At 46.4% G+C, this 12,068-nt stretch overlaps 1 protein-coding gene across 1 annotated transcript in view; it reads right to left on the minus strand.

The window, feature by feature from the left end:
- Positions 1–12,068, minus strand: part of LOC134447550 (disintegrin and metalloproteinase domain-containing protein 10-like) — a 23,326-nt gene continuing 11,258 nt past the window's right edge. Inside the window, exons 6-16 of the mRNA XM_063197067.1 lie at positions 11,520–11,717; positions 10,787–10,879; positions 10,347–10,530; positions 8,343–8,506; positions 6,961–7,144; positions 5,762–5,912; positions 4,820–5,003; positions 4,277–4,385; positions 3,815–4,035; positions 1,688–1,814; positions 1–864 (exon numbers count right to left, since the gene is read on the minus strand). Coding sequence (XP_063053137.1) covers positions 653–864; positions 1,688–1,814; positions 3,815–4,035; positions 4,277–4,385; positions 4,820–5,003; positions 5,762–5,912; positions 6,961–7,144; positions 8,343–8,506; positions 10,347–10,530; positions 10,787–10,879; positions 11,520–11,717 — 1,827 coding nt within the window. The 3' untranslated portion in view covers positions 1–652. The remainder of the gene's footprint in view (positions 865–1,687; positions 1,815–3,814; positions 4,036–4,276; positions 4,386–4,819; positions 5,004–5,761; positions 5,913–6,960; positions 7,145–8,342; positions 8,507–10,346; positions 10,531–10,786; positions 10,880–11,519; positions 11,718–12,068) is intronic.

The following is a 12,068-nucleotide window of genomic DNA, read 5'->3' on the forward strand; positions in this document are numbered from 1 at the left end:
GAGAGAGAGAGAGAGAGAGAGAGAGAGAAGAGATGGCAAGAAATGGAGAGAAGAGAGAAAAAAGGCAGAAAGAGAGAGGGAAAGGTGAAGATGGAGAGATTTTAAGACATCCCAAACAAGGCTTCATCTTGCCAGCACTCCTGTCAGCTTCAAGATCCACCCTTCTAAAATCTTGATTGTGCGTGTGTGTGTGCGTGCATGTATGTAGGAAGCAGAATGGTTTGATAATCTCTGTTGTGTTTCAGTGCATGCACACTCACGAGTAAGCACTGATGCTGCATTTCTCTTGTCCAGTCAGATATAGTACATGATGATTGTGTGAGTGTGTGTGTGTGTGTGTGTGTGTGTGTGTGTGTGTGTGTGTGTGTGTGTGTGAGAGAGAGAGAGAGAGATTGTGCGTGTGTATGTGTATGTGTGTGTGCGCATGGCTACTGAAAAGTGCTTGTGTGTGTGTGTGTGTGTGTGTGTGTGTGTGTGTGTGTGTATATAGGTCTAGGTGTGTATAGGTCTGTGGTAGTTAGGTCTTTGGAGAAAGTGAAAAAGTCCATCCCACTGTGCTGTAGGCATTGAGAGGAAGGAGGAGAGAGGGGAGTGTGCATGGTGAGATGGCAGGTGAGAGACCAGGGGGGTGAAGGGTCAAGGGTCATGGGGGTCAGCGGCGCATCTGGCCCATCTGGTAGTTCTCCCGGGGCTGCCGGTGGTGGCGCTGGGGGTGGGGCTGGCGCGGCGCCTGGTGCTGGCGCGGGTGCTGGTTCTGGTGTCCTCCGTGTTGGTTCTGGTGGCCGTGTTGGTTCTGGTGGGCATGCTGGTGCTGGTGCTGCTGGCTGGCGGCGTGCTCTCGGGCCCGGCGGCGCTTCAGGGTACCTGTGGAATTGGGGGGTTGGGGAGACGACGACAAGGCACGCAGCGGTGAGACACAAGCAACACTCAGGACCGAGCAGGTCAAGTGCTTATTTCATCGACTTTCAAATTTCATACAGAGATGTTGGTCTGACCAAGATAACGAATAACGTTTCCACAGCCTGATTAACCCGCCTCCCTCAGCTTGCTACTGGTTGAGGCCAGAAAAGGATGTGCCAAAGTTTAAACCAAACATTTTCTTTGTCTCACTAGAACGTCTCTGCTTAAACCACGCCCCTGCCTTGATCACGCCTCTACCCAGGGCTGTTGAAGCTGCTCAAAGTTGATTGTTTTCCTGGCAAAGTGGGTGGAGTTCCCGATTTCGCCGGAGCTCAGAAATGCCGAAGGCTTACTATTTTGCTCAATTAGTATTTCAGCTCAAACAGGTGTGCATTTCTCAATAGCGTCATGTTAACTAAGTTAGCAACTTACTTGGTTGCCATGCAATTTCCCATTGCCAACTTACTAAGTTGCTAACTGGTTGGCAACGATGCATTCTTCTGATGTATCGAAGTATCTTTCGTGTAGTACACACCTGGCAGTAGTTTTGAGGCGGTAGTTTTGGGGTTGCTGCTGTGTGTGTGTGTGTGTGTGTGTGTGTGTGTGTGTGTGTGTGTGTGTGTGTGTGTGTGTGTGTGTGTGTATCTGTGTGTGACACACCTGGCAGTGGTTTTGGAGGCGGTAGTTTGGGGTTGCAGCTGGGCGTGTGTGTGTGTGTGTGTGTGTGTGTGTGTGTGTGTGTGTGTGTGTGTGTGTGTGTGTGTGTGTGTGTGTGTGTGAGACACACCTGGCAGTGGTTTTGGAGGCGGTAGTTTGGGGTTGCTGCTGGGCGTGTGCACGCTGCAGATCTTGATGAAGCCGGCCATCAGCATGATGAGGGCAATTCCCATCAACAGCACAGCCCACCAATGAGCCTACAGGAGAGAGAGGGAGGTCATAATGGTTGGCAAGCAGGTATGATTTGGTCACATGGTGTGTGTGTGTGCCCATTAATAAATTGTCATTTGAAATGTGCCCCTATAAACGACGAAAGACACATCACTAAATGTTCACTCATAAAGGTGGTCACTAAAGCTGGTACCAACTAGCCTCGCGAGCCATCCTACGTACTTCCGCCAAAGGATTGGCTCCACTACGGTAGTCTGGCCATGCTTCTCTATGGAGTGCCTGGAGCAGTAGGAATTTGATCGCAACGCCCCCCCCAGAAAACAGCCGATAAGCTAATAAGCGCCCCACGTGGGGGCGAAAGGGGGAGGACGCTCGTGACAATGACGTACACATCTGCGCCAGAGCCATTGGTCTGCGCCATGTTGTTGTTGAGTAACTGCCGGCGATTGGGTGAGAGGTGTCCAATAATTTCAAACCATAACTGAGTGAAAACTTCCTGCTTCCTGCAATCGCTTTAGAGCAAACAAATGCCAAACCATAAATACAAAATGAAATGGTAGTATTATGGGATAGTCAGGACCAGGCTAGGTACCACCATCCACTTTGCCATGTTCTCCTCCATCTCAGGCTTGGAAATAGCCTTCGACAGGTTCACAGTCGCGAGTGCGAGTGCGCGCGCGTGTGTGCGTGCGTGTGTGCAGGTCTATATCTGACACGGACCAGGGGGTGTTTACTCACGGAACTAGCTACTAGCCACAACTGGCTAACCCTAATCCTACCTAAGTGCAAAAAGAATGGGTGTCAATGGAGTTTTCTACCATTATAATTTTTGTGATTTTTTATATTTTTTTGTCCTGAAATATTAATATTAAGTTCGAAACTAGAAATAATAAGACCCCATTTGAGTAGCGTTTTGATTATTTTGCGCCACTAGATTATTATATACTGGGTCACAAAGCTCAATTTTTATGGGGCCAAACCCATAAACATCAGCGGGATGGTAGCGAGTACAGGTTGAAATCTTCTAACCTGCTGTAAAACTACACACCTGAACGATTTGTCAATACAGCCTATTGTTAAACAACAGTCATAGTGCTTACCAGGAAGGTTTTGTTGATAATATTTGTGACTGGAAATCGCAGTAGCAATGTATTTAGCATAGGGGTTCCCCTTTCCATTCCATACATTTTCCCACATGAAGGACTGACCTACGCTCGCCAACTAGTGGACACTCCATAGTTACTGCAGTATGCATGCAAAGCTAACTGGCTACTATGGGAACCAATCAGACTGAACCTTCTCCCTGTTAGAGATTCTCTGCACGGACCCAGTGTTGCCATATTGGAATGCTAAGGATGACACACTGGGGGTAAAAAAAAGCTAAAAAGGACTAGCCTGGTAAACCACCCGCTGGACGCCAAAACTTCAGCTGCGTGTGGGTCTGGCCTCGGATCTGAGAACGTTTTGAACACTGTGCCCTGAGTCTGGCAAAACCAATCACAACGCAGAGATTTGTTTTGAATCAAAGCGGGCAGGGCTTTGAGGGAGTGACGACGAAGCTCGCAACACCGTTGGGAAAGCACATCAACGGCAAAGATCGCGATTGGTCAGAGCGCCGGCACGGTTTGAAAAAACAACAGGTTGTTCTCATCAACAATCTTCGTAGGTATCGTTCATCGGCGCCAGACTAAATTACTCCGGCATCACATTTAGGCTGGTTTATCAGGCTAAAAAAGGACATCTAGGAGGGTTTTTTCTGCACATTCATGGCCATAGAAATCAACAGAAGTAAGTTCAAATTGGATGGGATTTAGTGCTTCCAGGCAGGTTTTGAGCTTTTTTGGGGGCATCCGTCTCATCTGGCAACCCTGCAGGCCCCACTATCCACTGTGTGATGTTCTTGTAGAGCTCAGGGTTAAAGAGGGCCTTCTTGTCCTGCAAGTGCAGGTGTGTTTGTGTGTGTGTGAGTGTGTGTGTGTGTGTATGTGTGTGTGTGAGTGTGTGTCAGTCTGTATCCGATACATACCACTATCCACTCTGCAATGTTCTCGTAGAGCTCCGGGTTGAAGATGGCCTTCTTGAGGCGCGCCAAGGGTCCGTCGGCGTCCACCAGGCGGCAGCGCATGAAGACGTCGCAGTAGCCCTTGAAGTCGTTGCAGGGAGAGCCCGCCTGCAGGGTCGTCACCTTGCGGTTGAAGAAGCGCAGCCAGCGCTCTGAGCCGGTACTGCTGCACGTGCTGGGGTTCACTGCAGGGGGCGCCACAGAGCACAGAATCAAACAATCAGGAAGGAGAGACAAGGGTGTGTGTATGTGTGTGTGTGTGTGTGTGTGTGCTGAGCTTCTGTCTGTGTCTGTGTGTGTGTGTGTGTGTGTGTGTGTGTGTGTGTGTGTGTGTGTGTGTGTGTGTGTGTGCTGAGCGTCTGTGTGTGTGTGTGTGTGTGTGTGTGTGTGTGTGTGTGTGTGTGTGTGTGTGTGTGTGTGACTCACTCTTCTCCATACAGCAGACGTGGCAGAGTTCAGTCTCATCCTTCCCGTCCACACTAGCACACGTACACACCTCCAGACCATATTTCTCACAGATGGAGCCCGAGCAGCCCTTTACAGATACAGATACAGATACAGAGAGAGAGAGAGAGAGATCATCAGCACACAATGATGTAGACCTCCTTGTCAGCACATGAAGTATGCAAAATTATCACACCCATTGAAAAACTGTTCATGGATTTTGGCATTTGCTGTACACTTAAACACAAACACACAGCACAGGGAAAGAGACGTCATCATATCACAGTACATGCAATCTCACCACATCCACAGCAAAATCTTAACCACACCCATTGCATTGCAACTTCATTTGTGCTCACGATTTAAAATTGATCATAAATAGACACAAATGTAGCACAAAGTTAATAAAGTTAATGGCGATTCAAGCAATTGATCACTACAAAAGTACACTGATCACACACACACACACACACGCACGCATGCACGCACGCACGCACGCACGCACATGCATAGGTCCTTTCTTACCCCATTGAGGCAGACTTGTGTTTCGCCGTGGCAGGCAGTGAAGTTGGCCTTGGGCTCGGAGGTGGGGCACTGGGGGGTGACCCCGTTGCACATGCCCTGGTGCGCACACTCCGACTCCTCGCGACACTTCTCGTTGCGCCCCTTGTAGGTGCACTCGCGTGTGCAGCACGGGCCCTGGCTAGGACTACACACATGAACAGACACAAGCACAGATACCGACGCGCGCACAAACACGAACGCGCACGCGCACACACACACACACACACACACACACACACACACACACACACACACACACACACACACACACACACACACACACACACACACACACACACACACACACACACACACACACACACACACACACACACACACACACACACACAGAGAGAGAAAGGGACTTTGTTACAAAAACAGACATATATGATAAAGGATAAAGATAAAAACTGGGGTTGAAAATACGGGAGTTAAAAGTGCAATTTAAACACAATATGAGAACATGACAATAATGAAATGTCTTCTGTAGCGAGGAGGCGTGGGGCTTCAGGGCCTCTTTGGCTCTTGGGCACCTGGGCCCAGTAGACCGGTGCAATTATCCATCGTTGGATATGGGGGTGTACAACTTAAACTTGTGATTTATCACCCAGGTAATCGGTCAAAATGACAAACAGGCTTCATATTTTTCAATCACTGTCAATCAGTCAATGGTGGAAAGTTCTCGGTTAACGCAACCTATGATCAGAGTTGAACCGGCAGACTTCGGGCTAAAAGTCTGGTGCCCCAACCGCTTACCCATGACTGAGATCAGGCCGCAGCAACAGAGAGAGAGAGAGAGAGAGAGAGAGAGAGAGAGAGAGAGAGAGAGAGAGAGAGAGAGAGAGACAGAGACAGAGACAGAGACACAGACAGAGAGACAGAGGACTCAGACTTCATACAGACCTGCAGACTTTGTTGGCCTTGAGTTTGCACTTCTTGTTGTCGGGCTGGTTGGCATCGTAGCAGCACTGGTCTCTGCACTGGTCGCTGTAGCCACAGTCACACTCCTCCCCAGGCTCCACCAGCCCATTACCACAGATAGGCTGACCCGACTCTGCACACACACATTACACATAAACAGGCAAATTTACTATATTGGTCTGAATGGAAGACCTCTTTTATTTTACATTTCTGGGGTGGGGTTGTCCAACTTTATTTGGATAGTATAGTGAAGAATGGGACAGGAAACGAGTGGGGAGAGAGACGGGGGAGGATCGGCAAATGACCCGGGCCAGAATCAAACCCGGGTCGCAGGCTTAGCAACCCAGTGCCCTACAGTTAGGCTACGGCAGGGCCAATGTAAGACCTTTTTAGTTTCCATTTCATTCCTCCTGACCGCCACCACTTTTCGTGTAATTAATATCCATATGCTGAACCAACTGCCTCTGGCGTTCAGGTGAAACGAAATGGAACCTTGGTTATATTTACATAACATCTGCGCAGGATGAACCAGAGTGGTGCCTGTCAGCTAACCCAGCACCAGTGAGCGAAGACGGGCTACAGTAATATCTGACTGCAGAGCTGCAGACTAGACACATTTGTGCAGCAAAGAGAGGCACAGAACATGTGGTGAGCAACTATCTCTGCGCTCTTTTATGAAGAGTGTTTTTGTCTCCAAAAAATACATTTCCCACCAGAAAAATGATTAAGGGAAAAAAAGGGGGTGGGGGGGTGTCATAATGTGCCATGTTATGTTCTCGGGCCAGTACTGTACACATGCATACACACATTCATGAGAGCGATACTCCAAACAAAATATACTGTGTATCCTTCTGCTGTATAAACAGCCAATTAACATGACATTCTCAGCCAGTTAACATGACATTCTCAGCCAGTTAACATGACATTCCCATGCACCATACCTGCACACACACACTCACACATCTCTGAAAAGTGAGTTGAACACAGGCACACAAACACGCACATGCGCACACAAACGCACGCACGCACACATGTGCACACATGTGCACACACACACACACACACACACACACACACACACACACACACACACACACACACACACACACACACACACACACACACACACACACACACACACACACACACACACACACACACTGTGTAAGCAGCAAACTCACCGACGAAGCAGTTGCCCCTCTTCTTGTCGAGCACCTGGCTGATGTTGCGCACGCTGCATTCGGAGAACTTGTTGTTGTTGAACTTGTCTCCCGAGGTGGCGCGCGCATACATGATGTAGTTGCCCTTCTCCTTCTTCTCCTGGGCCTTAGACTCGCCCGGCGTGCACTCAGACCCTGAATCATGCTGTGGTATGCCAGGCAGAGTGAGAGAGAGCCAGAGCGAGAGTGAGAGAGAGAGAGAGCGAGAGTGAGGGAGAGGTAGAGGACGCCCGGTGGCAGGAAAATCATGACATTGGAAGGTGTGTGTGTCAACTGGGCAGCTCTAATGTAAAACAATTAAATTTTACAATAATAAAAGTTCCCAAGTTACACTGAATTTCTAATTATAGTTCTCCAGTAAACTAGGTCACTTAAAATATTCTAGGAGTTTGTTCTGTTCTCTTTTGAATTCTGGTATAAAGGTCAGCAGTCATACACTGCACTGCCTAAAACATTAGCCAACAACTACAGTGATTACTAGAAGGCTATCAACGTGTTAGCTGCAAAGCTCATTTTACATGGCAGCACTAGGGAAAGCATTATCTAGTATAAAGAGTGTCTTTGTCACCTTCATACAGGTCATGTTCTCTTCAGAGTGAAACATCTTCAACCCCCAAAAAGTTCAGTTTTCAACATTAGCTATTAATAGGAGTGTATCGGATACGGATGGCATGTCGTTTCTCTGAAGCCCAATTGTTCTAAATAATCCAACAATTTTTCATTGACGGGCAAGAGTACGGTTATTCTTGGGGCAAATTCTGAGGCTGAAGCTGAGGCAATTCAAACACAAGCCATTGCAACTGAATTTCATGAGTATAATAAACAAATCATGCGTAATTGATAGCAATAAGATATCTATGTATTTTAGCAAAACACTTCAGAAATCAATGGTAGCAGGTGAAAAACCCAGTGGAGTCCTTTGAACTATTGAAACTTATGGTAACACTTTATATTAGGGATACATCTATTAGCACTAATACATACAATGTTAATGCCTGCATAAGTACCTTGTAAGGCATGGACTAAACCTTAGTAAGGACCTAGTAGGCCTTAGCATTTGCTAAATTGGTAATAAATCCCTTATTGTGCATGAACAAGACATTTGCGAATACATGCCTAACAAATGTTTGATTTTGCTTTGTACAAGCCTTACAAGTTACTTATACAGGAACATTGCATACAGTATTAGTGCTAATAGATGTATCCCTAAAATAAAGTGTTACCAAACTTATTAGTGAACCATCAAATAGGCTACCTCCAAAGACATGTAAAGAAAATTGACAAAATCGAATTGAGAGGAAGTAGGAGCTTCGGAGAAATGCGCAGTCCCCGCGGATACTCACCGGCGAGCCAAAGTTATGTCCGACCTCGTGAGCGAAGGTGATGTGCGAGACCTTGGGCGGGACGTGAGACGCATAGTTCTGGACTGTGATAATACCCGTGTTCAGGGACTTCTTCTTCCCATCCGAGTACAGCTTACTCTTCTCACAGATGCCACCTGAACTACCTGTTAATGCCGTACGCAAAAACACCTAACCTTTAGCAAAATAGGTATAGCCAAACACGCACAGTGTCTCATTCCACGCACTTGGATTAGTGCACTGACGGTTAGTGCATAGTGCTCCCAGTGCACTGAGGTTTTCAGTGCATAGCGCTGTGGAAAAGTTTGAGCACTATGCACTGTGCCCTCGCTGGAAGTGACGGCTGAGCATAGCATTAGCTTGCCAAAATATCGGTTGGCTACTGTTTACATTGCACAGAGTCCGGTGCTTGTATTTACATTTCCTTCACCCCACTCTTCTACTGAATTGAACACTGGTGTTTCTTCCGTTTCACTATCAACATGGCGCCTGCTTAGTGCATGCAGTGTCCATCATTCAAGCACTGCGTTTTTCGCCATTGTTGGGGATCATCCGGGCGCTTTCAGTGCACTGACTCAACCGAAATTTTCAGCGTGAGCGCCCTATGCACTGAAACATAGTGCCCGAAGTGCACAAGTGCGTGGATTGAGACACAGGGGCACACTTTTTAGCATGATAATCCAATAGTGTTGCAATTGCAATGTAATAGTGTTATTACCAAAATTGTAGTACCAATAGCCTAGTCTGGCCATATCCTCATATGTCAAACAATTAGTGGTGGGAGGGGTGAACTCTGATGTTGAAATGTGAATCTTATTTTACCCACTTGTGAACATTTAGTCATGGCATTGAAAAATGAGTACTTGTGGTGGGTGGTGTAAGCTCTCTTAATCCATTTATGCCTAATGCACCTGCAAAAACACCTGCTGATTTCCTAAGCCCTTTTTTGGGGAAAAGGTGCCCTCATCCTATGTATAAAAGCCTAAATATCTCAGCCTCCTAAGCATATAAAAACAAAATAGATGCATTTAAACGCTAAGACCATAATCTTGCGTTAGAATGTGTCGATTCAGCTCTAACATAACCACATTTTTACAACCAAAAAAAACCCCCCCTCATATCTAATGAGTAGGGCTGGGTAAAATAATCGAGTTAATCGATAATCGAACGAATCGAAATTCACATAATCGATTCGCAGGGCACAAAATCGATTTTTTGGTTCTTCTTCTTCTTTTTGTTCTTTTTGTTTAATTTAGGTCTATGGAAAATACCCAGTAGGTATTAGTCAATTAGGCCAGGGCCTACTTATTACAAATTAGCAATCTGTTAAAACTGTCAAGCCACAGTCCTTTGACATTTTTATATAAAAATAGGCAACAGCATCTTTTAGGGGAAATCCTGGCAACAAGAAGGGAATGGATTGAATCGATTCGGAATTAATCGAATTGAATCGTGGTTAATCGATTCAAAGCCCTAAGAATCAAAATCGAATCGATACAGGAACATGGCTGCGATACCCAGCCCTACTCATGAGCCTAAATGCTGCGTCCATGCATCTTCAGGTGTCTCGGTCAGTGTTGCCTATATGCAGCATCCAGCTAACCTGGCGATGCCATCCAAAGATCTTGGCTCCGCACATAGTCTGGCGAAAGCCTCCTAGCTCGGTTCGCTCACTGTTCTGCCAATCAGCAAACAGTTGAGAGTGGTAATGCAAGACTCACTCGCGGAGTCTGTTACTGATTGGTTAAGGTAATACTATTCACAATTTTGTCTTGTTATTTGTATGCTTTTGCAACACTATATAGTAACAGTCATGCTAATAAAGCAGAATTTTAATTTTATTTGAATTCAGAACTCCAATTAAATTAAATGGCAGAGTAAGCTCATACCATCTCCAACCCTCCATGGAGACGGATCCAGCATCCAGCATCAATGGGTTAAAATGTGCACCTAAACAACCTAGTGTCGCCAACCAAACACACACACCTGATGGGGCTCCCACCCAGGCCAGTCCCAGTACGCCGTCATCAAAGTCGCGATCGGTGAAGACGTAGGCCAGGCAGTAGTCGTCATGGTTCTGCTCCGAATTCAGCTCCAGGAACTTCTCCACACCAATGTTGGCAAAGCGGAAAGGGTTGGACTTGTCCCTCTCGTCGCTTGTCGTGTTGATCTAGAGCACACACACACACAAAAGAAACAAACGTGTAAACACACACACTGTGTTTCAGCAGAATATAATGAAGAAGGCGGAGAAGTCAAGTAGTGGTTTGCTTAAAAAGAAACATGAAGAATACAGAGTGAGAATTGCTCTGAGAAAAAGGTGAGAGAGAGAGAGAGAGAGAGAGAGAGAGAGAGAGAGAGAGAGAGAGAGAGAGAGAAAGAGAGAGAGAGAGAGACAGAGAGAGAGAAGCTTCTGGTGTCCTCACCCGTATCCTCTTCACCATGAAGCTGATGTTGCGAATGCCCTGGAAGTCGGTGCCCTGGTAGATGGCATCGATGGCCTTCACGTGACTGGAGATCTGCAGAGGAGAGAGACAGAAGTCAGATGTGACGCCCATTCAAGAACATTGAAACTGGCATTTCACACACGACGAGAGGACTGTAGACACTGACATTAGTCAATGGACAAGAGTAAGAATCCTGGCACTCCTGGAAAACTGTAGCCTAGCCGCACTTGACCACATCGACAGCAAACAAACTTCAACTTAATGCGATGTGGGCTTATTAGCGTGGTGGATAGGCTAGGAATGTACAATGCACAATGAAAAATGGGCAGAATTTCATGCCACAGCCTCAATTCCGATTCCTCCATGGCATCTCGAGAGTGTTTGGCTTGCAAAAGTTAATGACTTCATGTACTGTTTATACTGTGTAGAGTATCTGGACACAAGACTTGGTTAAAATCCACCTATTCAAAAGTTAATGGGCAAAATGATAACATTTGTGATGGACATACGCGGATGGAAGATTGGAGAATAGCAAGTTTCCAACACATTGCGTAGCTTGTGGCATAACAAGATGTTAAAGTGTGTTAATGTGTTGTACACACATATTGTGTGTGTGTGTGTGTGTGTGTGTGTGTGTGTGTGTGTGTGTGTGTGTGTGTGTGTGTGTGTGTGTGTGTGTGTGTGTGTGTGTGTGTGTGTGTGTGTGTATCACCTGTGCGATGACTGCCTCCCTGGTCTTGTAGTACTTGTAGAAGAGGTGGTCTGTCTGGATGAAGAGCTGGCAGGTGTTCTTCTCTGGCTGGGCCATCCTCTTCCTCCTGAGCAGCACGGGCCCATGGCCTTCCTCTTCCTCCTCCACAAACACACTCTTCTCTTGACCCGACACACCCTCCTGCACACCACCCTTCGCCTACACAGGAAGAGACAGACAGCACCTACTGTAAATAGGATGACTACTGTACATACAGTGCATACAGTATTGGTCACCAGTTTGCACAGATGTTAGTTGAAAAAAAAAGTTTTTTTCTCCTATTGACAGTTCTCAGATCTTCATGTTGGTGTGTACTATTTCATAAGAAAAAATACAATATTTTTAAGTTTACACGCAGGCCAAAAAGTAGAGGAGTCATGCAGAGGTATTTCATGTTCGAAAAATTAAACTTAAGTTCAACAACTGAATAACAAGAAACACCTATCAGTCAACTGTTCCAATACTTTTGCTCACTTAAAATCATATGGATGGCTTCAAACAAAGGGTGGT

Source organism: Engraulis encrasicolus, chromosome 4 (genome assembly GCF_034702125.1).
Source record: "Engraulis encrasicolus isolate BLACKSEA-1 chromosome 4, IST_EnEncr_1.0, whole genome shotgun sequence".
Classification (NCBI taxonomy): Eukaryota; Metazoa; Chordata; class Actinopteri; order Clupeiformes; family Engraulidae; genus Engraulis; species Engraulis encrasicolus.